This window comes from Ursus arctos, unplaced genomic scaffold, assembly GCF_023065955.2.
Source record: "Ursus arctos isolate Adak ecotype North America unplaced genomic scaffold, UrsArc2.0 scaffold_7, whole genome shotgun sequence".
NCBI lineage: Eukaryota > Metazoa > Chordata > Mammalia > Carnivora > Ursidae > Ursus > Ursus arctos.
In genome coordinates this window covers 81,574,629-81,600,605 of record NW_026623089.1, presented here as the reverse complement: position 1 = coordinate 81,600,605, position 25,977 = coordinate 81,574,629, and the positions used below count along the sequence as shown (strand labels likewise).

At 40.5% G+C, this 25,977-nt stretch overlaps 1 protein-coding gene across 2 annotated transcripts in view; it reads left to right on the top strand.

Moving 5' to 3' along the window:
- Nucleotides 1-25,977, top strand: part of RYR2 (ryanodine receptor 2) — a 711,493-nt gene that overhangs the window by 651,892 nt on the left and 33,624 nt on the right. For both annotated transcript variants that reach the window (XM_057308486.1, XM_057308485.1), the window contains 8 exons: nt 4,763-4,843; nt 5,604-5,692; nt 7,006-7,134; nt 16,283-16,387; nt 19,020-19,101; nt 21,181-22,478; nt 23,196-23,263; nt 24,735-24,882. In XM_057308486.1, the coding sequence (XP_057164469.1) occupies nt 4,763-4,843; nt 5,604-5,692; nt 7,006-7,134; nt 16,283-16,387; nt 19,020-19,101; nt 21,181-22,478; nt 23,196-23,263; nt 24,735-24,882 (2,000 nt within the window). The remainder of the gene's footprint in view (nt 1-4,762; nt 4,844-5,603; nt 5,693-7,005; nt 7,135-16,282; nt 16,388-19,019; nt 19,102-21,180; nt 22,479-23,195; nt 23,264-24,734; nt 24,883-25,977) is intronic.

Genomic DNA, 25,977 nt, shown 5'->3' with positions numbered 1-25,977 from the left:
ATTCTAAATAGACCCTGACTCTTAAAAAGATAGTGGGCAGCATGATTTCCTTCATGGAAGTTGGGAAGCTCTGAGGTTATTCTGTTTAATGATAGATTGAAGGAATCTTTGAGAGTATATTTTTCATAATTACTGTTAAAGGAATCCATCTGTTTATTGGGAAAGTGTTATAATTAGATTGCCTACGAGTGTTGTAGGCAACAGTGTGTAAGATGGATATCACAATCTGAGGGCAGGGAGATCAGTTAGGATGTTGGTGGTTAGAATGGATGAAGAACAGTAAGGATTCCAGTTAGAGTAATGAGAGCTGAAAGGCATTAAGAGGTTATAAGAGAAATAATCTTCAAATCACATTTGAAAGCAAAGGGATGTCTTCCTCCATAAGTAACATGTACTTTAATTCTGTTATACCTAATTTAGTTCACATAGTGGTCATTTTTGCTGTCTTGGGATCTGAAAGAGGAGTACTTTATGTGCTGGTCTCAACTTGAGTGTATGGAATATGTAGATTATTTATCACATCCATAACCCACTGAAAGTCTATATTTTAGAAACCTAAGTCTTTTGAACCTATGACTTCATGCTGCTGAAATGTCACTTTTATTCCTATTGTGCTTTGCATGTTTCAAAGCAATTGTAGTTGCTCGAACCAATTTTATTCTCCCAGGAACCCTATGAAGTAAGGAGTTCAGGTGATTGTTAATTCCCATATCAAAATGATGAAACAAAGGCTCAGAAAATTTATAAAAACAAGTAGGAGTTCACAGTTTAACTAACATATGGTACATGTAGTCAATGATTGTTACCCAAAGATCTTATCAATTTACTGATGTGAGCTTTAGGAAGTTTAGAAACTATGTTTATAAACTATACTTAGGAAGTATAGAAACTATACTGGACTCAGAAAGACCTTATGATATTGAAATGACCTTTTCCATTAGACTATGAACTTCTTCAGGTTCAGGCTTGTCTGTTAGTCTTTATATGCCCAGGACCTCACAAGGTGCCTATAGCATATAGGCGACACTTATGAATGTTTATTGAAATTTACTGGACTCAAACCCTTTACTAGTTAATAACTATAGGACCTTAATCAAGTTACTTAATTTCTCAATTGTTTACTGAACCACCTGTATCACCTGATTCATAGGATTATTGCAAACCTGAAATGAAATGATGAGAAAGTATATCTAGCACAATGCCTAGCACACTGTAGTCACTAACTAAACATTAATTGTGAATCCATTTAAAAAATTGTATCCTTTGCTGGTTGAGCGGTAGTATAATTTAAGCAGCCAGTTAAACTGTTTAAGCAGTGACTTTAAAATCACCCACATGGAATCAAGTTCGTGACTTTTCATTAGTTAAAAATATTTTTATCTTAATCTTTCACTTTTGCTATTGTACAAAATAGATATTTGAGTCCTCTGAAGATCAGTGATCAGAACTATTTATTCCATGGGGGTGGTGGGGTGAGGGGCGGTGGGGAAACACTCTTGAGTTCCACTTGACCAGCTTTTGTAGGGAGTTCTTTGATGCAGCCAGTCTTCTATTTCATGCACTCACCCTTTTAGCTTTCCATTACTGGAGACACTGCCATGAAAAGACCTTAAAACAAAGAGGATCTTAGTCTTCTGGTCTATTTATCCTAATTCAATTGTTTTTGTATATCACTAGGTAGTCTTTTCACTCATTGCATTCATTTTATTAACAATTATTGATAACGTTTTGCAACTAATAACAATTAAACCAAGCCTCTCAAGGCCACAGCATTGAGCTATGACCAAGGATGTTTTCAGTAACCAATAAAAACAAACACTTAAGCAAAACCCTTGTATACTTTTCTATTAATTAGGTAAACCAATTGTGAGTAGAATGGGTGGCTCAGTTGGTTGAGCATACAACTCTTGGTTTCAGCTCAGCTCATGATGTCATGCATCGTGAGATTGAGCTCCACTTGGGCTCTGCATTCAGCAGGGAGTCTGCTTGAAGATTTTCTCCCTGTGCCCCTACCCTCACTTGCACTCTCTCTCTCAAATAATAAATAAATAAATCTTTAAAAAAATAAGTGATTTGATTTTTAAAATAGGAATTAATTTTACTGGTAGCTTGAAGAAAGACAGTCTAATATTATTTATAAGTGAAAATCTATGTTTTTGAGAATATTTTGGTCCATTAAAATTAAAATGGCTTTCTAGAAATATTAAACACATTTAATAAATATGTTCAAATAACCATATTCATCACCTAGGCATGTTGTTCCCATCTTTATTTAGTGTTATTGCCACTGCTATTAATAATTGTAACCATTCCACAATTTCTAAAAATGGTCCCACAAATTATGAGGCACTAGTGAGGTAGGCAGTGTACATGTTCTCATTTCATAGATGAGAACACTAAGGCACAAAAAACCATCTCATCAGCAGCAACAGTGTTGAAATAACTCTCCTTTTATTATGGTATTAGAAATTGTAAGCCCCTTATAATTAAAAATGAAACCAAAAGAATGCTCTTTACCATATTTGCATTCGACCGTCACACAGCTATTACAAATACTATTTTAAGAATGACAGAGCACTTTCAACTACATTTTACTCCATTTCGTTATGTTATTAATCTTGGTTTCCACCTTACAATGGAATTTCTTTTGCATACATCACAAAACAGACTGTTGATCCTGTACCTTCTGCAGACATAAAGCCATCATCCATCTCTGTTACTGTCCCACTTACATGCAGCATGGGGAATGGCAGCATTTTAATCAGACAGTAATGTGTCCATTAAGCGGTGGCACCCGTTTATACCTCGTATCACCTGATGGTCAATAAAGGCTTGCCCCCCTCCCACTCTCCTCTTCCTGTTGTTCTGCTCTGTGCAGCGTGTTCTTATGTAAGTAAAGTTACTTGTATGTGTTTTGGTATACAGCCATGAAAATACTGTGCATGCAGACAATAAACACAGCCTCCTCTTATAAATCAGTGTGCAGTGTGCAGAGCATTTTTAGGAACACAGGTAGACTGTATGATTTTTTTTTCATTGTTAACTTTTTTGAATACTTTCTCTCAAGGTTACTTACTCCACATTGAGCATATATGAACATTGAAAGTACATGGTCTATTGATGCAATTTTCTAGAAAAAAAGCATTTTCGATGGGCTCACAAGGAGAGAATCCATAAGTCTGTGTAACTAGCTCATGATATTTTGATTTAAATATCATGTTAAAGACGCTTCTGATTCAAATAGTTCATGGAAACATACTAAGTGTCATCAAGATTTCAGTTTATTAGCCTAGACTTGTTCTCCCTTTCTTCGCTATCCCGCCACGAATGTAGGCACTGAGGAATGGGCTTATCAGCCATGGATTGAGAGTCAAAGCAATGTGCACTTAAAGTTGAACTTGCCACATGACTAATCTGTTTGCATGGTGATTTTAGCTTGGTCACCAAATATCATATCTTGCAGGGAAATCAGTACAGTGATTTTATGTACTTCTTTTAATGTTTATATTAGTTTTCAAAATGGTTTTGCTTCCTAACCCTCCCATTATATGAAGCCTCTCACTTTGAAAGTCACAGACTGCAGACTGGTAAGTCCGTCAGCTCTCTGTCCTTATAATCATCCATACTTTTAGTTAAAGTGAACACATGGTCATTGCATAGTTTTCTTTCTTGGCCCAAAGTATTTCCAGTCTGAAAAGTTATTCGCATTTTTTTTAAAGACATACGTACATCCATCCACTTGCCGAACAACATTGTTGTGTCCTTTTGATTTCTAAACAACAAATTTAGGCGCCAGCGCATACACTCATAACATTGACAGTTTTTCCGCGGACACCCTATGCTTTTAAAATCAACTTTCATTTGTGTGGTGCTGTTTTTCCGTTTGTTTCTTTCTTTGTGTTTTTGCTTTCAGAGTGACTTGTGATCAAGATACATTTTGATTGAAATGTAGGTAAACTAGCTGAACACTTTTCTGAAGCGTCATGCTCGCCCCACAAATAGTTTTTTTAATGGTCCTGAATAGCTTCTGTGGCTCTGAGCCAACCGTCTTTTCGCCTTTCCTGGTTAGATTTACTCACAGAGCATGAGCCACCAAAGCCTTTCTTTTGGCTTGATATATATAATTAGGTCTGTTTGCCAGTTCTCTCTCCTTTGGAAGTAATGCTCCAACCCATGACGTCTCTGTATCAGATTTCTGAAGCCTTTACTTTTTTAAAATCCATAGGCCGGCTAATGAGACCATTAATTGAAATGAATTAAGAAACATTTTCTAGTCATTTACAATTTCTACAAGATTGTTTTAATTATTCTTTAAATAAAAGAAACTCTTGGCCCTGTTTTCTATATGCATTGAATGCCTTTGCACTGAATCATTTGGTCATACTCTGGGAACAAAGCAGACTTTGGTGTTTTTAAGAGATGTAGAGATCATTCTTACACACACCTTACCCAAAAAAAGAAGAAAAAAAAAGTTTAAATCTTCAGGTTTTTTCTAAAATGTTGCCAAACCCATGCTGCTACTTTTAACAGAGAGAAACCTGAGTTTTAAGATTCAAATGTTCTTTTCTGACAAAGAAAAAGTGCATCTATCTGCCAAGTGCATGATCGTATGAGCTTCAGATAGAAAAGCGGCTATGATTCGTGACTGGTTTTGGTTCAGAACAATGCTAGATCGACATGCAAGTTTTATGGAGGTGGGGATAGCAAGGGAGGGACAGGCCGGGCTAGTTGATCATGTCTGATTTCTCTGGACTTTCTGCAGGAGAAAAGGTTCTCCAGGATGACGAGTTCACTTGCGACCTCTTCCGCTTCCTACAACTGCTTTGTGAGGGACACAACTCAGGTTCGTGAGCCCCCAGACTATGTGATGGTACCAGGGAGTCAGAATTTGGAAACCGGTAATGACCGGGGCCTGCTAGTTCTAACGCTTCATCCCTGAGTCAAAAACTGTCTTGAGCCTTTGTCACTATGCTCAGTATATGCAGTATGACATTTTATGTTTTACATTCCTACTTCCAAAATCCTTTGCTCGCCACTTCACTTAATTCCCATCAGTTGTTCTTCTGCTAGAGAAGACAGGTAGAAAAAAGATATAGATAGATATCTACAGAGAAATATATAGCTTTATTTCTTTTATACTAGTTTTTATCTGGGGAGTCTACTTCATTGTATTGCTTAGCATAATGTATTTTCCTTTGTGGTTGATACAGACTTGTGCAGCTGTGTAGACAGGAACTGTATCTTAATTCTATCTTTGTTTCCCCAGCACTGAGCACGGTACTGAGGAACAAATGATAACTGAATACGAAATTTAATTGCTATGTCCTAAAAGACGGAACCCCTTCCAGCGATTCACATGCCCAGAGCTCTAGAGCTAGGAATTAGGAAACAGATGTTAGCCACCTCTTAGACAAAAAATGAATACTGATATTCTGTGGAGCACCTCGATGTGTCTGGGATACCCACTGAAAACACTCCTCTTGGATAAAGCACCACTCAGCCACAGTGATTTTGCTGGAGACATCATTTGCTTTTGCAGTTCTTCAAATAACTCATTTTAACCTGTTGAGGAAGCTTTAGTAATGTCTTTTGATCTTATGTAGATTTTCAAAATTATCTGAGAACTCAGACCGGCAATAACACAACCGTCAACATAATCATCTCTACCGTAGACTACCTCCTGAGAGTCCAGGTACGTTGCCTTCTGTTAGGAAAAAATGGAAGGGGTTGGTTAGTTGAAGTAATGGGGCAGAGTTACTAAGCTAACGTGTTGTAATGTGTTTTGATGGATGACTAGACAGAATGTTTTGAGATATTTTGTCTTTGATCACAGCCTTCCACCGAGTCTTAGGGTGAAACTGCTCCTGTTGTCTTTGCCTCTGACCCTCACTCCTCCTTTGCTCGTTATTTTCTTTCTATAAGTGGGAACTTTCTCCCCATAGTTTTTAGCTTGATGGCATTTTAAATGCATTTTCATTTTGCAAAGTACTTACATGCTCTGCTCCTTCTGCTACAGTTGATAGAGAAATGAGGGCAGGGTGTTTGAAACATTTTCAAAAGTGAGAAAGAAAGGCTTTCAAAATACCTACGATAAATTTACATTTAACAGGTAGTTCTTTTCAGCTGTCCTGATACTTGAATTAATTTTAAAATTCGGCTTAAGACTCCATCACTTAAAAATCTCCCCGATTTTGTAGTAATCTTTCACACGTTAATAAAACTATTATTTTTTGAATCTGAAGGCATAGGCTTCAGATTTTCATTATTTTTTGAATCTGAAGGCATAGGCTCCTACGTATTGGGAGCCCTGTACAAATTTTATTTCCCTCATCTTATTTATAAGAGTGGCCAGATAGAGTAGTTTAAAACCCACACGTTCAAACTTTCAGTTTCTTTTTGAGTATGTAAAAGTACAATATTTTTATTACCTAAATGTTCCATTTTTGAAGCAAATTACAAAAAAATATTGCTGAAAACATATTGGTGATTTTTAAAATCATATCTCAAAACCCAAATGTAGTGTGCTTGCTAGACTACATTGTGTTATTCCTTCAGCCAACTAAAATTCCTTCCAGTCTAAGTTATTGTTGAAAACATCCCATTTAGAAAGGTTGGTCTTGTTCAGATGTCTGTTTATGGTTGTTGTCAGTGTTTTTAAGTAGTCTAATCAGTTTCTTGAGGGGCGTTTATAGGAACAAGGAACATTTTTGTGTTCTCATGAGGAAACGATACGGGCTTTGTTGGAGAAGAAGGCCTGATGTCTGTAACCCAAAACACACCCCTGACTTGTCTAATTTTTGTGCTTACATAGTAAACATTTAACTCTGCTCAGTGGATAAATATGTGTTAATCTTATGTCTGTGAAGTTCAAGGTCATCAGAAACAGAAAGTCATTTTTAAAGCTAAGTTTTCTGCTTCTTCTCTCCAGCTGTTGTTTCTGTCTAGGGAGGACAGGTTAGTGGTAGCTTTAGAATGTATCTAAATCCTATCATCCCTCTTTTCCAGGAATCCATTAGTGATTTCTATTGGTATTATTCTGGGAAAGATGTTATTGATGAACAAGGACAACGGAATTTCTCCAAAGCAATTCAAGTAGCAAAGCAAGTCTTTAACACTCTCACGGAGTATATTCAGGTAAACATTTAAATATTTCTGCTGTTTGAAGAAAAAAATGGAAAAGAGTCAACTGGTTAGCTTTGAATTCCACGGAAAATGCAATATGCCTATTTTCCTGCCATGATCCACATTTGTTATTAACATTTCGTATAGATTCTTAGCCAATGATGATAATTAAATATCAGGTTGAGATGTGAATTTACAGGGACTGAGTTTGCTTTACTGTTTGGCAGATCAAGATATTATTGACTCCTTTGAGGGATGAACGAGGATGTTGACTATGTTGTATCTCTAGGGCTTGGTATTAAGCACTCAGTACGTATTAAAGAAAGGAGGGAGAAAAAAAAAAGAAGAAGAAGGGAAAGAGAAAGGACAGAGCATTAGATTACTCTTTATTGTGTTCCAGTAAAAATAAGAAAGGAGTTTCATAGAAACTTTAAATGAAAGAGAATAGCAAAACTTTATGTTAAACACATACGTGTGTCAATGCACATACACACGGTACATATAAAATCGTAGAGTAATGTGTAGTACAGGTAGAGTTCCAAGAGCCATGAATAAAATATCTTTTCTTTAAACATCAATTTGTTTTATATTCTTCTTAGGCTAAACTTCTAGACTTAACCTGCAGATTTTTAAAAGATTTTATAAAATTTTGTTTTTTTCAACACGTGGAACTGCTGTTTCCTAGGGGATGGTCAGCCATCTTTCTGTGTTCTGTCTCCATGGCCACTATTACTCTGAATCAGTCAGTCACTGTGTGTGAAGTGCCATCTGCCAAGGAGACAACAGGAGGAATACATTTAGTTTGTTTCATTAGACTAAACATAATCTCGTGGCGGGAAGAAGTGAAGTAAAAATAACAGATGGTCCCCCAGGGCCTCGCACAGGTGCAGGTGTTTATAGAATGACTGAGTGCATGAGCACGCAGGGCCAAGGGAGGCCGGCCCAGGAGGGGTGCTGCAGAGCTGGGAGTGGAGGGGAAGGACATGACCCTCACCTCTTCCAGCTCATTCTCTCCTCTGTGGTTGTACCTTGGAAGGATCTTACTTTCTGTATTCTCTCCCTGGGCGGGGAAGAGGATCCTTATCTGACATTTCAAAATGGAAACGTCACACTTGATCATTCTGAGAATTTTTCTTTAAATCAAATAAAAGCGAAAGTTAAAATATGTGTCAGGCGGCTCACATTCCTATTTCCTTGTCTTCGCTGGCATCCACTGTTCCCTTCATATTCTCACACATGTCTCACAAGGTATCACGATAGAGCGTTCTGTGTGAATTCTCTTGATTAAAGTCTTTTTTAGAAAAATGTTTATTCAGATCCTCTGCTCATTTTTTAATCAGGTTATTTTTCGCTGTTGAGTTGTATGAGTTTTTATATATTTTGGTTATTAACCCTTTATCAGATATATGATTTACATATATTTTTCTCATTCAGTAGGTTGCCTTTTCATTTTGTTGATGGTTTCCTTTGCTGTGCAGAAGCCTTTTCGTTTGATGTAGTCCCACTTGTTTGTTTTTGCTTTTGTGGCCTTTGTTTCTGGCATCAAATCCAAAAAAGAATTATTGCCAAGACTTATGTCACGGATCTTACCACTGTTTTTTCTTTAAAGAGCTTTCTGGTTTTCAGATCTTACATTCAAGTCTTTAATACATTTTGAGTTCATTTTTGTGTATGGTGTAAGGTAGGGGTCCAGTTTTGTTCTTGTGTGTGTGGTATATGTTGTTTTCCCAACACAATTTATGGAAGAGACTGTCCTTTCCCATTGTATATTCTTGGGTTTTTGTCATAAATTAACTAACTACATATGTGTGGATTTATTTTTTGACTGTCTTTACAGTTCTGTCGATCTGCAGGTCTGTTTTTACGCCAGTACAACCCTGCTTTCATTACTGTAGCTTCATGGTATAGTTTGACATCAAGGAGCATGATACCTCCTGATTTCACAAGTTTGCTTTGGCTATTCAGGGTCTTTTGTGGTTCCATGCAAATTTTAGGATTGTTCTAGTTCGTGAAAAATGCCATTGGATTTTTAAGAGGCATTGCATTGAATCAATAGATTGCTTGGGTAGTATGGACATTTTAACAATATACAGTCTTTCAATCCATGAGCATGGGATAGCTTTGCATTCGTTTCTATCTTTCCTACATCAGTGGCTTGTGGTTAGCACTGTATAAATCTTTTACCTCCTTGGTTAAATTTGTTCCTAGGTATTTTAATCTTTTGATGCAACTGTATGTAGGATTGCTGCCCTAATTTCTCTTTCTGGTAGTTTATTATTAGTTTATAGGAAGACAACAGATTTCTGTATATTGATTTTGTATCCTGCAGCCTTATTGAATTGATTTATTCTCACCATTTTTTGGTGGAGTGTATTAGGGTTTTCTATATACAATTTCTTGTCCTCATGCAAATAGTAACAGTTTTGCTTCTTTCTTTCCAATTTGGATGTCTTTTATTTCTCTTGCCTAGTAGCTATGCCTAAGACTTCCAGTACTACATTGAATAAAAATGTGGTCCCACTTGTTTGTTTTTGATTTTACAAAACTCACTTTTGTAAGGAGTGGGCATCCTTGACTTATTCCTGGTCTTAAAGGAAAAGTTTATGCTGAAAGGATTTGCCAGTAGTTTTATGGAGGTTTTCTCGCATGTAACAAGTTGTTTTTCTCTTGCTACTTTTAAGAATCTCTTCTTGTCTTTAACTTTTGATGATTTAATTATAATGTGCCTTGGTCTCTTTTGGTGCTTCTTATTTGGTTACTTTCCCCAGGTTAGGGAAGTTTTCAGCCATTATCTCTTCAAATAAGTTTTCTGTCCCTGTCTCTTCTCCTTCTGGGGCCCTTGTGATGTGAATGTTAGTTGGCTTAATGTTGTCCTGTAAGTCCCTTAAGCTATCTTTACTTTTTTTTTTCATTCTTTTTCATTTTTGCTGCTCTGACTGGGCGAGTTCCGCTGCTCTGTCTTCAAGTTCTGTTCCTCTCTTCTCCATCTTGTCTGCTACTGAACCCCTCTTATATATTTTTCAGTGCAGTTATTGTCTTCTTCAGCTCTGTGACTTCTGTTTGGAATATTCTTATACTTTCTTTCTTTGTTGAATTTCTCACTTTTCTTATCCATTTTTTCCCCTGAGTTTGGGCATTATCTTTATGACTATTCCTTTGAATGCCATATTGTTTCATTAATATTTTTTTTCTGAGGTTTTATCTTGTTATTTCATTTGAAACATATTCCTCCTCCTCCTCCTTCTGCTCTCCTCTCCCCTCCTCCTCCCCCACCCCCTTAGCTTCTGTGAATTGGATGAAACAGCCACCCCTCCTAGTCTTGAAGGAGTGGCCTTCTGTAGGAGATGAACTTTATTGTTCAACCCTGTTGAGACAAGAACCCCGTGTTCTTGTCTCAAACCGTCATGATTGCCCAAACAGTGTATTTTATTTTTAATAACTGACGGTAGTTGAAGGAGTGCCAGGCCAGTCAGTGTCTCAAAGGGGAAGAATTTAGCACCTAGCTTCAGGGTGGTTGGAAGCTAGATCTCCTCAGGGAGCAGCTTTTTTAAAAATGCAAATGTATACAGTCCTGTGGGATGGCAAGCATAAACCCTGTTGGCCCCAGAGCAAGACAACCTGGAGGTGTCCCCTGGGCAGCAGTTGTAAAAATCAGGGCTCCAGATGAGTGTGCATGCTCCTTTCTAGGAACTACTAAGGAACTGTGGTAAAGCAGAGGGGGGAGGGCACAATGAAGGGATCCCTTGGCCTGTGTTCCCTGAGAATACCTTCTTGGCTCCTAGAGGTGTACCAAACCTGAGGCCTGCCCCCAAGACCAAAGCTCCAGGAATAGCAAGTACACCTCTGTCATGGAAAGGCTAGGGATATGTTTCTGTCTGCTCCCTGTGCAGTGCTATGGGGGTGGTAGCCTGCCAGGAGCTGTTTCTCTGCTTGTTACTGTCCAATGAGACCCAGGAACCCAAGCCACCGTGCTCTCCAGAGCCAAGTGATCCAGGGGTGTCCCCTGGCAGCAGCCACACAAAGCAGGGTACCCAACATAGAAACTAGGCACATGTAAGATCTCCCCTCAGAGAGACGCTGGCTCTCTGGAATGTTTCAGAAGGAGAGTGCAAAGATAATGCATGCCCTCCAAGGTCTCAGAAAGGATTTATAGTCAGCCCTTAGTTTATTAATGAGAAGCCAGCCCCTCAGGCTACAGCTCAGTTGATAAGCTAATAGACCTCTGTCCCAGAAAGATTGAGCTCCTGGGTCTATTGCAGCTTGCTGTGCCCTGGGGGTGGTATAGCTTTTAAAAACTCTTACCTCATTGGTTATAATCCTGAGTTCCTCTGAGCTTAAGCCTCACTGGCCACCAGAGCCAGGCAACGTAGAGGTGTTCCCTGTCAGCAGCCACAAACTCAGGGCACCAGAGAAGAGTGCAAGCACCTTTCCGTAAGATACCGGTTTGCTAGAGTGAGGGAGAGGGAGAACACAAAGATTGCGTTCACCGGCCTTCCTTCCCTGAGTGCAGCTCCATAGGCCCCTGTAAGTGTATCACCCCAGAAGCCTGCCCCCTGCTGGCTGGCACCTACACAAACACACAGGTCTCTTCTCTGAAACATGTGTTTCTACCTGCTCTCTGTGCGGTGCCCTGGGCATGGTGGCCTGCCAAGAACTCCTCTCTGGTTGTTATCATCTCATGGGACCCAGGATCGCAAGTCCACCAGATGTGTGTAAACGCTCCCCTCTGGAGATACTGGCGCTCCCAAGCACAGCAGAGGGAGATCACAAAGATAGCACTCAGTGGCTGGAGTGAGGCAGAGGGGAAGTGTAAACACGGTACACACCAGAAAAAAGGGAGGAGGAAGAGGAGAAGGAAAAGAAGAAAATATTAAAAGGACAAGAAAAAAAAGATGGCACCCACCATGAGAGAGCCCACAGACTGGAAAATAGAGATGGTGCCCGCTAACATTAGCAAGGCAGAGGAGAAATGGGGAGATGGCAGCCTCCCTGCCCAGAGAGCATCCTGGCGGGCCCCTGCCCCTCAGACCCATGCTTCGGAATTAGGAGATGAGTCTCTTTCACATGAAGTCTGGGTGCTTACAAGGGGCTCCTTCTGCGCTGGGCCCTGGTGTCGGTGAGTCTACTCAAGGGTACCTTAAGAGCTTTTCTTTCCTTAGTTCACCAGGGCGCCATAGGTCTTGTGGGCGGGAGCCCCATTGGTCTTAAAAGCCAAATGTTTTGGGGGGCTCATTTCTCAGGTACTGGTATTAATAGTTGGGGTGCCCAGTGTAGGGTACAAATCCCTTTGCTCCTCAGGAAGAAACTCTGGGTTTTGAGTGTTCTTCCAGTGGTGGGGAATCATACCTGGAGTGGGGTTTATGGAGAGACTGCTCAGCCTTTCCTGCCTGCTACCATGTGCTTTCTGTCTCATTTGCAGACAAGTAGGGGTCGGTCCACCAATTTTTAGGTTTTTTCAAAGGAAATTATTCCACACGTAGCTATAGATGTGGCGTAGCCATGGGGGGACATGAGTTCGGGATCCTCCTATGTCACCATCTTGAACTGGAACCCCAAACTTTATTCTCACTTGTTCATGTAACAGAGAACATTCTATATGAGCATTCAAGGGATAAAGTAGCTTGGCTTATTATGGTGTGTTCATTCTTTTTAAGATTTTTTTAAAATTTATTTATTTGAGAAAGCAGGAGCAGGGAAGGAGAAGCAGGCTCCCCACTGAGCAGGGAGCCCAACGCAGGGCTCGATTCCACGACCCTGGGATCATGACCTGAGCTGAAGGCAGACGCTCAACTGACTGAGCCACCCAGGCGCCCCATGGCTTGTTCATCTTTTAACTTCTTATTACTCCTAGTTTACATGGCATTTTTATATAAATTAATCATTTCTGAAATATATGTTAATAAAAATTTTGTTATGATTTTAGATCTACAGAAAAGTTGCAAAGAAAAAGTAAAGGTCTCCATGTAAGATTCACCCAGCTCTCCCTAACATTGACATTTTATGTAATTTTGACACATACATCACAAGCAAGAAATAGAAATAGAATCTTCTCATCTAAATTACAGACTCTGTACTGACTTTACCAGTTTTTCCACGAATGTCCTTTTTCTGTTCCAGGAACCAGTCCAAGCTACCACATCGAATTTAATGAAATCTATTTTGAAGAAGCTTGTGTTAGCATCATATTTACTGACTGTTATTAATACTGTGAATACAAGCTCATCATTAGCTTCATGCTTATTTTGGACTGCCTTTTAGATTACCGTCTTGCTTACTGCTTTTTGAGTCAGATTTTTGCTAACCATAGAGAATTTTCTAAGAGGGAGATCCAAAACCAGTGAAATCAAGGTAATCATCCATAGGATTCCATGCCAGCTTTAGTAAAGGGGGAAGAATTAGAATTGCTTGAATAAGAGGACATTATATTGTCTAAGTTCCTGAAGTAAGAACACAGAATCATTGGTGAGAAAAGAGAAAGTTTTAGTTGTCATTGCCAGAAGTTCAGTCTGAAGGTAAGACCAGCCCACCCTCTGGCAGTCAGTGAAAGTTTTATATGATGCAGGCACCGAGGAGATGGGAGAAATAAGAATGTTCCACAGTAGGGGAGGCACATGCTCAATCCAGATTAGTCATCATTTCCCAGAAGTGCACAGCCTGGGCTTGAGCAGGTCCTAGAAAGTAATGTAAGTTCTCTACGTTTCAGCTTTAGAAGGAAAAATGGGTAGGTTGGCCTTAGGTCTTCAGCTCCGTCACCTCGGGGTTGCAAAAGCAACTCTTGGTCACCTAGAGTTTGCAGAAGATCTGAGTCCTTTGTCATATAATAGTTTAACCTTTGGTTAAAATAGTAAATACTACATGAAGAAAATTTGTCCTGACTTGAGGAAAAATCAAGCTTATTTTCTTTGAAATGGCACTTAATTTACTTTTATTTTTAAATATTTGTTTACTGAAGTAATCCCTACACCCAAGGTGGGGCTCGAACTAATGATCCTGAGGTCAAGAGTCACACGCCCCCCCCCCCCGACTGATCCAGCCAGGTGCCCCTGACATGGCATTTTCCTGTTCACGCTGTGGCCCCTGTACTTTGCACCCTTGCAGGTGTTTGCGCCATGAAGCACTGTGCAGACACTTGACGTGAGCCCCCATGGAATCCTGAAGATCCATTGCTTTGAAACCAGAGTTGTAGGAGCCAGACAGGACTGAAGTACGCAGTCAAGTCCCTGTAGCCTGGTCCCTTGTATGGCCTCCATGTATTAAGCTGGAAGCGAAAATCGCCTGACTTCTCCTCCCCGCTTTCTCTCACACTTATTCTGTGGGCCATTTCTTTACCACTCTTTGAACGGATCTTGTGTGCTGGCCACTCTCAGATAAATAAAACTCCTTCAGTCTCCTTGTCACAGGAAGAGTCCCACTCCATCATAGCCCAGTAGCACACTCAGCTCTTATCCCACTTGAAATCTCCCCTCGCCGTTGGGCTGGAAATGCCTCTGATGTGAGTGAGGGTGGGGGGCCAGGCATATGATCTGCGCTTCTCTTCTGTCTCCCCACAGGATTCTTTTCTTCTTCCTTCTTCCCCTCCTTCCGCTCAGCCTCTGTCATCCACAGGGTTGGATTGGAACTGTGCAAGAGGAAGACGTGAGGGCCGGGTGGTGGTGAGGGTGGAGAAGGTCTTTCTTCCTGTGGGTCATGTGTAATTCAGGACTGCACAGCGGAGCTGGGTCTGGGGGCATATTGTGTTCTTTCTCGGATAAGTGGGCTTGGCCCGCTGACTGCTGCTAGCACCTGGAAATGCCTCTTTTCCCACCGAGACCCTGTGCATCCCGTGGCATCTGTCTACCCACCTGGGAATCACATCACCCTTTCAATCAGTGTTGCTGGGCAAGATCCCACCATCTTGGTGGAAGTGTTGCTTCCTCCTTAGGAGCCTGTATGAGAAACACGTACCTTTTTTTGCCACTCTGTGTCTTTCACACTTTCTAATACCCAGCTTCAGGACAGATGCCAAGCACTCCGCCCTGGAAGGCTCCTTGCTCACTTGGTGCAAAGGATGCAGTGTCTCTCCTCTTCTGTCACAGCAGGGGTGGAAGGTGGAGATGCCCAGCACGTGGCGAGCTCTCCAAAGTCTCTCACTTTTCGCTTTCATCCCATTTATGTCCTTAAGGTGGAACGATCTATTTAGTCTACCCCTTTGCACATACTGAGTCTAGCACCTTGCTTTTGAAATATGGAGGTACCTGGCACTTACTGTCTTTTACTGTCAGCTTTAGGAGAAAATAGAAGCTGAGAACAGGACACAATTCAATATCTTGTCAGTATTTGCACCATGGTCATCTCTTCTGGTCACTTGTTCCTACAGTAAATGTGTTTTAATGTTCTCTCAAATTTATACTCCTTATGAGTCATTTGTCAAAAGGAACAAATGAATTGGAAGTTAAGAACCATGTTGTATATATATTTTTCTTTTTTTAATAAAATCCCTGTTATTTATTTCCCTGGTCAGTGTAAGTGTGTTTGCAAAACTTAGTGGTTGTAGAATTTTTCCTTGGGAAATAAAAATAGAGGCGGTCTCTGTTCAAGCATCCTGCCTGCGACAACGCGTCCTCTCTGCTGTCACGTAAAGATCACTTCTGAAGTGTGAGCTAAGGGAGCAAAGTTAGGTTCCAATTACCCTGGATTCTGGGTTCGTGAAGTTAATGACTGAGTAATAATCTTTTTAAAATCTCAGTGGTTGTAAGATTGGTAAAACAGCTGTACACTCAAGAAATCGTTGAAGAGGACTTTTTCCTTGACATGAATGCTTTGTCCAGGTTACTATTTAGCAATAAGAAGTAATTGCCTCTTATCTTAAGCTTAGTCTCAGATCCTACACCAGGTAGTAACTACTGATTGAATTGACTTATAACCAAAACAACTGTATCCTACCATCTTCCTCTAAATAAAAGAAACTAAAACCCAGACATACATGAAGTAATTCACCATTCTTTTTTTGTCACTGTTTTATTATGCATACAGAAAGAGAACATGAAAATCCTTGAGAAACTGTTTTTAGAATTTGTTATATGTAAACACTAAGTTAATTTTGTCCCTGATTATTAGTGTAAGGTTTATTTTGGCAGTTAAGTTATTGAGAATGACTACTGTCTGTCTGTTTCTGGTGCAGGGTCCTTGCACTGGGAATCAGCAGAGCTTGGCCCATAGCAGGCTGTGGGATGCGGTTGTGGGCTTTCTTCATGTATTTGCCCACATGCAGATGAAGCTGTCTCAGGTAAATGGCCTTCTTCCACCCTAAGTGACAAATTCTATAAACATTGGCAAATTCAACATGCTACCTTTGTTTGAATATGATCTTTCTTAAATCACTTCTTTATACACCTTTTACTCTCTACATATTTTTTAAAGGTTTTATTTACTTTAGAGAGAGAGAGAGTGGCAGGGGACGAGCAGAGGGAGAGGGAGAGAGAGAATCATAAGCAGACTCCATGTTGAGCGCAGAGCCCAATGTGGGGCTTGATCTCATGACCCTAAGTTCACGACCTCAGCCAAAATCAAGAATCAGATGCTTGACCAACTGAGCCACCCAGATGCCTTTCTTTTACTCTATATATTTTTTAAAAATTTTAATGAAAGAATTTAATACAGGCTAAGAATAGATGGGAGCCATTATTGAAATTTGAGAACAAAGGATATTAAGGAATTAAATACAATGGAGAAATAACACAGTGTAGTCCTCAAACACTGTACATTTTACAATCCTTCATAGACCCACCTCTTGGTGATTGTTCACTGGAATTTTCCTTCTTCCCCCAGGTAATTGAAAAAGGATTTGTAATCGGCAAATCCCTTGTTAGAGACAGTTTTCTTACTGAGTCATGAATGAGCAGCTGTTCTCAATAGATGGCATTCACTCATTAACAGGACATTTAACTTTGTGAAAGTCAAAGAAAAAATATGTAGGGATCAGCACATAAAGAACAAATTTACAGAAAAGAGTAAATAAGCCCCTTTGATGTGGTGAACTTTGATGATGGTCCTGAGATCTGACATACCTGTCAGGGCGTGTGTGTTCGCCAGGTGTCAGGTAGAGGAAAGAATGCTGGATTTAGGGCCAGACCATTGCCACTCCTGTCCAGTGTTTTCACTCACGTGTCCTGACAGTATGCATGTGGCAGCTCCCTTTCCTCCGGTGAAGTGAGGACACGTGCACCTGCACGCCCCCCCCCACCCGCCCTCACACCAGTGGCCTACAAGCCGGAGCATATTGTCAGAGATCAACAACCCAGGGCATTGGTTACAGTGGTGAGGACAAGTTTTAATCAGTAATAGATATCACAGTAGGGAAAAGAGTCCAGCATGAACAGAGCTCCACTATGATTTGTACAGAGCTGACTGGGTGTTTTAAAGGGAGAATGAGGAAACAGGCAGGGGGCCGGTAGCGGCAGGAAGGGAGAAATCACAAAGGGTTGGCTGGTATAGATACGATTAGGCCAGCTGTGTCCGCAGGCTGGCAATTTTTGAAGTTTATCTCCTACCCTCACACAGAGACTGGGAGATGAGACCAGTCCCCAGGTGTCAGCAGGCAGAAATAGGACAATTATTTTATTTTATGTTATGTTATGTTAATTTTTTAAGCAGCCTTGAGTTTTCCCAGGCAGTCCCTCTAAGGTGGGCTAGGATCATCCTAGGAATGCAGCCTTGAGCTGGTAGAAACTATATTAGTCTTTTGTTCAAGTCTTTATAGCCCAAGATTAAACCCTAGTTGAAAAGAGGACTCAAAAGAACCTGGCTTGAGTTTTGTCAACATCTAGTTATTGGTAACTTCCACCAAATAAGGAAATAACATGTTTCTTCCATCTAATCACTAATGACATTTTAGTAAATAAAGAAAACCAACATGAACCAAATTTATACACTTACAAGAGAGTTCTCATTCTGGTGTAGTTCCACTGTTTTATTCACGTCTGGTGCTACCCAGCAGTTGTTCAGTTTGTAGACCTAGCCACGGGAACACTATTTAGAAAGAAAGTCTCATTCTTCCAGCCATAGAGAAATTTAGCCTTATGTGTAGCAAAATCTAAATGAACAAAATGATACCTTGTATATATTTTTTAAAAAGAAACAAAGCATAGTTTCAAAGAAAAAGAAAATTTGATGATTCATAATGTTGAAATGTTGATGTAAGTACATTTTGTGTTTCTAGATACTGAATTTAAGCAGTGATGTTTGGACACAACATATCTTTGTAAACAAATTTTTTTCATGGTGAAAAATCAAAGGCAAACACAAACAAACAAAAAACCCAGAAAATCTTAACCAGAGAAATATCAGGGAGTTTAACAAAATTGGTAAATAAGATACATTAGACATTGTTTCTATATTTTGGGGTATATTTTTGTTAAGTTTATATAAAATAAACTTGTCATATCACTGTTATACCTATTTTTTCAGAATAAGTTTTATAAAATGTATAGCATTTTTGTGTAATAAGTTAGGAAGAAGGAAAAACAAGGACAGTCTTCAAGTAAAAGAAAGGTGTCAGGTGTATGGAGGGACCTGAGTCTTGTGTGGTGCTGCTTTCATCCTTGTGTTAGACTTGTTCATTGTCCTCAGACATACTTTAATAAAATGAGGTAGAATCAGTAATAAATACTAATTCTGAAGTGTATCTCTTTGCAGTAAGCTTATACTTTATTGCATGGCCTTTCTTTTGTTCTCTAATTCTGGAAAGTCTTTACAATTGGTAAACTAGTACTCTTTGTGAAAATAAGTGTGTTGTTCTTGCTACATAATCTTCTCATATTATCTCAAATGCAATATATATGCTACGTATTAAATGACATATATTATGTATTATGTGTGTATGTATTATATGTTAATGTAACATATGTTAATATTTTCAGGATTCCAGTCAAATTGAGCTATTAAAAGAATTAATGGATCTTCAGAAGGATATGGTGGTCATGCTGCTGTCCATGTTAGAAGGTAGTTTCGATTTATATTTTCAAGTTCCCATTATTCTTTTATTTCAAGGATTAATAGGTGCTTGCTTATGAAGTCAGCATGCCACAGAGGATAAAATATCAACCCTGAGATGTGACAGATACCTTGGATTTATCGCCAACTTTATTACTGTTTTCTCAAAGTTATCTTTTTTAAAGGAGATATCCTGTATATCTCAGTTTATATAGCGATGGGATGAAACCCATAGTAACGTATAGCGACACTTTTCATCTCATAGTGATGGCCTAAAGAACACGCTCTCCAGACACGTAGTATATGAAGATTTTATTTGTTAGTCTCTTTGTGATCAGTGGGGACTACAGGCATTTGGATAAACTCCAACTGTGTAAACCACTGCCATGAGCTGGGTGCACTGTGACTCCCAAGGGTTATTCACGTCCTGCAGGAGAAGGAGAACAGAGGGCATCACACCCCACAGTGGCCTCTGGTGGCAATCTCGTGTTTCCACCACGTGCCTCCCTCAGCTCTCATTCTCTCTCTTTTCTCTTTCCAACTTGTCTTTCTCTGCTACTGCATTTCTCTTCCGTGTCAGGCAGTAATAAGCATGGTGGTCAAGAGCTTGGGTTTGAATCTCCACTTTCCCACTTCCTAGCAGTGCGACCCTTGCACTAGTTCCTTCTCTGTTTCCTCCTCCGCGAAATGGAAGTAATGACAGAGGGAATGTGAGAAGTCAGTGAAATCACAGGAATACGACCAAAGCTACTAAAAACTGTTTGCTCTCCATACCTATACTTTTTTCTTAAAGCCCTCCGAATTTTTCTCTGGTTCTTAGTCTGCCATGCTTTGCATAACTGCACTTCGATTAATGAAGGCAGGAGGCGTGCCTTGTGCTAGGACTTCAAATATGCCACATTTGCAGAAACCCTGAGGTGGCAGCCACTGTATACCTTCTGAGCACAGGACCCTTTACCATGACGTCAAATCAAATTTTAGTCTAGATAATAGTAACCACAAGTAGAAAAACAGCAGGAGCAGCAGTGAGTGCACCTGTGACAACGTAAATTCACCCGCTATCATGTATTGGCTCCTCATTTAATCCTCATGCCAGGATTAAGAGTTTGATAGTATCATTACCGCTGTTTTGCAAAAGGGGAAACTGAGGCACCGAAATCTAACCAGGTTGCTCAACTAGTAGATGGTGGAGCCTGGATGCAAACCCAGCAGTGTGGCTCCTGAGCCTGCACTCTTAACTGTGGTGTTTACCGCAGCACAGGCGGACTCCAGCAGACCTCACCATGGGTCTTTGTACTGTTTCTGTCTTTATGTTGCACTGCACATTCTGTTCAAGGAATAAAAGCGTCTGTGTCTCTATAATTTAGGATAATATCTAATTTTCTCAAGCCTATCAGCGATCTTTCATTTTCTGACAATAAATATTCTGGACCATGAAGAAACGTAGGGAGAGGGCTTTACATTGTAAATCAGAAAGAGCATATAATTTGCTTTCAGAGAATCTGTTGGAAGTCCTGGCATTCCCCCCTCACTAATCCTGTCACAACGGGCATATTGATTTAGTCTTGCTACACTTCATTTTCTTCCATAGTCAAATCAGAATTAATAAAAAGTACCTGCCTTACAGACCTAGAAACATTAAATCAGGTATTGTCTACAAGTAGTGATTTTTCAATCCTAAAAAGCTGTCCAAATGCTCCTTTTTATTAACATGAAACTGAACTTCAGTTTCTGGCTTTAGGATATAAATGTTTACACTGTTTTCTCTATCCGAGAACATGTCGCTTTCTTGATCAATTTGAGGGAAAAACAAACAAACAAAAAAAACCCTTTTGTTCAAATATTGTTGTACTCGTGTTAGTCTAACCTCTTTGCAAGTATGGTTTTGCATGTGTTTATGTAATTGTTCCTTTAAACTGGAGTTTACAAATCACTATCCATCTTTTCCTGAGACTTCATGCAGTGGAAGATAAACAAGGAGCTATCCTTGGTTCAGATGTCAAGTAAGATTTATATTGTCATTTTTTTCTGTAGATACTAGTTTTACCAAAAATGTTTCCTTGAACACATGCAATTCTTTACCACCAGGTAATGTTGTTAATGGAACCATTGGCAAACAGATGGTCGATATGCTCGTGGAATCTTCCAACAATGTGGAGATGATTCTCAAGTTTTTTGACATGTTCTTAAAACTAAAGGATTTGACATCCTCTGACACGTTTAAGGAATACGATCCCGATGGCAAGGGAGTCATTTCCAAGAGGGACTTCCATAAAGCGATGGAAAGCCATAAGCACTACACACAGTCGGAAACCGAGTTTCTTCTGTCCTGTGCAGAGACCGATGAAAATGAGACCCTCGACTATGAGGAGTTTGTCAAACGGTTCCATGAGCCCGCAAAGGACATCGGCTTCAACGTCGCCGTTCTCCTGACCAACCTGTCCGAACACATGCCCAATGACACGCGACTGCAGACTTTCCTGGAGTTGGCAGAGAGCGTGCTGAATTACTTCCAGCCCTTTCTGGGCCGCATCGAGATCATGGGCAGTGCCAAACGCATCGAGAGGGTTTATTTCGAAATCAGTGAGTCCAGCCGCACCCAGTGGGAGAAGCCCCAGGTCAAGGAGTCCAAACGGCAGTTCATATTTGACGTGGTCAATGAAGGGGGAGAAAAGGAGAAGATGGAGCTTTTCGTCAACTTCTGTGAGGACACCATATTTGAAATGCAGCTGGCGGCACAGATCTCAGAGTCGGATCTGAATGAAAGGTCAGCGAATAAGGACGAAAGTGAGAAGGAGAAGCCCGAAGAGCAGGGACCCAGGATGGGTTTCTTTTCCATTCTGACGGTCAAGTCGGCCCTGCTGGCTCTCAGGTACAATATCTTGACCCTCATGCGGATGCTAAGCCTGAAGAGCCTGAAGAAACAGATGAAGAAGGTGAAGAAGATGACCGTGAAGGATATGGTCACAGCCGCCTTTTCATCCTACTGGAGTATATTCCTGAGCCTCCTGCATTTCGTGGCCAGCGTTTCCAGAGGCTTTTTCCGCATTGTTTGCAGCCTGCTGCTGGGGGGCAGCCTGGTAGAAGGAGCAAAAAAGATCAGAGTGGCAGAGCTCTTAGCCAACATGCCGGACCCCACTCAGGATGAGGTGAGGGGGGACGGCGAGGAGGGGGACAGGAAGCCCATGGAAGCCGCCCTGCCCTCGGAAGACCTGACGGACCTAAAGGAACTGACAGAGGAAAGTGACCTTCTTTCGGACATATTTGGCTTGGATCTAAAGAGAGAAGGAGGACAGTACAAACTCATTCCTCATAACCCAAACGCTGGCCTCAGTGACCTCATGAGCAACCCGGTCCCCATTCCTGACGTGCAAGAAAAATTCCAGGTAATGGACTCTAAGTCACCGTAGCCTTCTGGACTTCAGGTGGGCATGCTAAATGAACTTTGCACCCGTTCTTGGGCTGGTGTCAGAGTGGTATTAAATACGTGACTTGAAGTAATCTTAAACCGTTAAGGTATAAGCTCGAGTCCCCACCCTAATGACAGCAGTCAGCTGAGCCATCATCCCATCCACACATAGTTTATGAGTCTTTACCACGGGCCTAACGCCACTGGCTATCATAGCGCATTCAAGGAAATATAAGATGTGACCACTGCTTTCAAATTGCCTTAAAGAGTTTGTTAGAAAGATATAACTAACACTCATGGAAAAACAAGGAAATTAGGAAGGGCTCAGCAGTGTAGACACTAGACTGTAGAGGTCACCTACGTTGAGAAAGCGGAGATATCATTATGGTTGGGCGTAGTTCGGTGAAGCTTAAAGGGTGAGTAACGTTTGAGTAGGTGGAGAGGTAAAGAAGGTACTTCTGAAGTACGAAAAGAAACTGAGAAGGAGCCCAGGGGGTCTGTACTTATTGCTGGCATGGGAGGGACGAGTGGAGAAGAAGGGCGAGAGTTTAGACCAGCAGAGTGAAGGGCGTGTGTGACAGGCGGGTATCATCTGTAGGTTATGACTTGGCTCGTGGCCACAGAGTTCCGTCAACTAACTCAAAGGTGAAGTGTAATCCTGCTTTTCTTTCTTCTCCCCCTTGGTTCATTGAAGGAACAGAAGGCGAAAGAGGACGAAAAGGAGGAAAAAGAAGAAAACAAATCTGAACCAGAAAAGGCCGAGTATGTGTCGTTTCTGTATACTTCCCTTTGTTTCAGTTAGTCTCCGTTACTTGCACTCTCCCTCCCTTCTGGGAATGTGATGGACAGTCTCGTGCTACACGATAAAGTCCGCCGTCCCAGAGGAGAGGCTCTCGGGGGAGGACCCCTCAGGCTGCCACGCCAGCCCTTCCTCCTTGTTCCAGGAGGATTCTGTTTGTGGACGACTCCAGCGATTTCCGTGTAGTGCGTCCACAAGGGCATGGACTGCTTCCGTTCTGCCCCTAAAACCCTGCAGATACTTCTGTCCTCGTAAGCCAGGGAGGAGACGAGTATTCTGAACACCACTGCATAGAATTCTTGCAGTGACGTCCCTCAGAGCGTGGCCCCACAGCCACATGAATAAAAATGGCCTGGCAAATTTGTTAAAAACAAAGATCCATCACTGGGCCCCAGCGCAGGACTCCCTGATTCAGCAGGTCTGGTGTGGGACCCAGAAACCTTCAGTCCCCCGCCCTGCCCCCCACGCTCCTGCTGCTTCGGAGCAGTAAGAAATAAAGAGCTGAATGCGAAGTAATAAAAATGGATCACTTCCTCATAACCCCGGCTTTCTGTTAATCATTGAAACCTACGTCTTTCCCCCAGTTTACATAGTTTCATAACCACACTTTTAAAAATCAGTGGAGTCAAATTTGCAGTGCCTGTAGGAGCCTCTATGCTTCCATAGCACTTTTATTTTTTTCCTCATTGTTATTTTCTTTGACTATTCTCTACAGTTGGCACTATTTATAGGTCCTGCACGGTTGTAAAAATGGCCACGTTAATGACTGTTGTAGTGAAATGTAACAGCGTGACAGTCATTTCAGGGACAATTCTTTCATGTTAAAAATAATGTTAGATAGACCTAACACAGGTTAAGTATGGCTTATGTATATGTGACTACCCATAAAGATGGTTTCATGAAGGATTGGGATTTTTGCATCCAGAAGAGTTGTAGGTGTCAAATTTTGGTGTTTCTAATTCCATAATTGTCTGCAGAATGAGTATCTTGACATGCTTGATACACACAAACAACCAGATGCATATGCCTCTGATTTTAAGTCCTAATGGCTGGTCAGTGTTAAAACTGAAACATTAAAATCATAATTTAAAGATAAGGTTGTTGGAAAGTCACAGCAAAAAATAAAAGTGTCTTCATGGGTATTCTCTTTTTCTTAAATGTGTTTATGGCAGAATTGGAAGGGAATGCACCCCATACAGCTGTAAAGACACTTCAAGCCTGTAAAATGTCCTTTAGATTTGAACTTCACAGGATTGTCCATCTACGGGAAGCAAGAAATCCTCACCCTCATTCTAGAATTCTGAATATGATAATGTACTAGTTTTCAACAAGGATACTGTGATTTACATATTTGTTCATGTGTATAATTTGGCACAAACCTGTTCACCTCTCTAGTTTCTGGATGGCTTGTATTTCATTCATTTGTGTTCGTAGGGGAGAAGATGGAGAAAAAGAAGAAAAAGCCAAAGAAGATAAGGGTAAACAGAAGTTGAGGCAGCTCCACACGCACAGATACGGAGAGCCCGAAGTTCCCGAGTCAGCGTTCTGGAAGAAGATCATAGCGTATCAACAGAAACTTCTAGTAAGATGTTTTAGAGTGAATATCGTTATTGATATATTGTGAGACCACAATAATTCAGGCCCAGTAAATATTCATGGACCTTTTCTTGGGTGGCAGTCAGGGGACCAAGTCAGTCCTACAAGTGTGTTTTATTTGCTCACCTGAGTATGTTCATCTTTTATCATAAATGCCTTTGGTCCACTGCTCCCTGTCATCAAACCAGAACCTCCACACACACCCACATTACGTGAAGCCATCTGGTTTAGGGACCGCCAGCACAGTATAACCAGTGTCTTCCCACAGACACTTTAGGGCAGATTAATAGATATACTCTGCAGGACACTGGGTGAGGCTCCGTGGTGCAGGAAAGCCAAACACGACGTTGAGGGTACAGGTGATTCATATTGATGTTCCAGAACTGGGTTCATCAGTTTTTCTAGGACATCACCTTTTTATTAAAAGCCCAGTTACCAAAACATTAATGTAGTGAGCCAACTTCCTATTGATAATAAGAAGGTCTATTCAAAATTATTCTCTAAGTAGAAACAAGGAAAAGAAGGGAATGAAAAGAGAGAAGACAGTTCTTTATGTAGTGTCCTATATATTTTGCAGAAATGCTCCCCAAATTAATAAAATGCATATTCGTATTTGAAAAACCAAGAAAGGAGGTCTAGTTCTCTGTTCAAAGTCATACAAGATGGAATTCATAAACATTTTGGTTGAAAGGCCTTTTATTATAACATGTACACTTTTTTAAAGCAGGAAAATATTGGGAGACAAATGTGTAGAATAAACCTACAAGAGGTGCTACTGATAATGTCAGCCCTAGAAACCAAGGCCAGCATTCCTCATAATAATACCGTTTGAAAGACAAAATCATGTTTAATGTTTTACAGCCTTTGCAAAATCAAAAATAGACAAAGAAACTCAGTATATTATATTGCCTTCATTATATTCCCTTCATCTATAAGGGAAATGGATTGTCCTCAGTAATTCAATAATCTGCTTATGTAGAAATAAATATTACACATTCTTATATAATTTATGCAAACATATTTTAATTAATAGTTTCAACTATGTCTTCTTAAACTGTCTTGTATTTTCCCCATGTTGTTT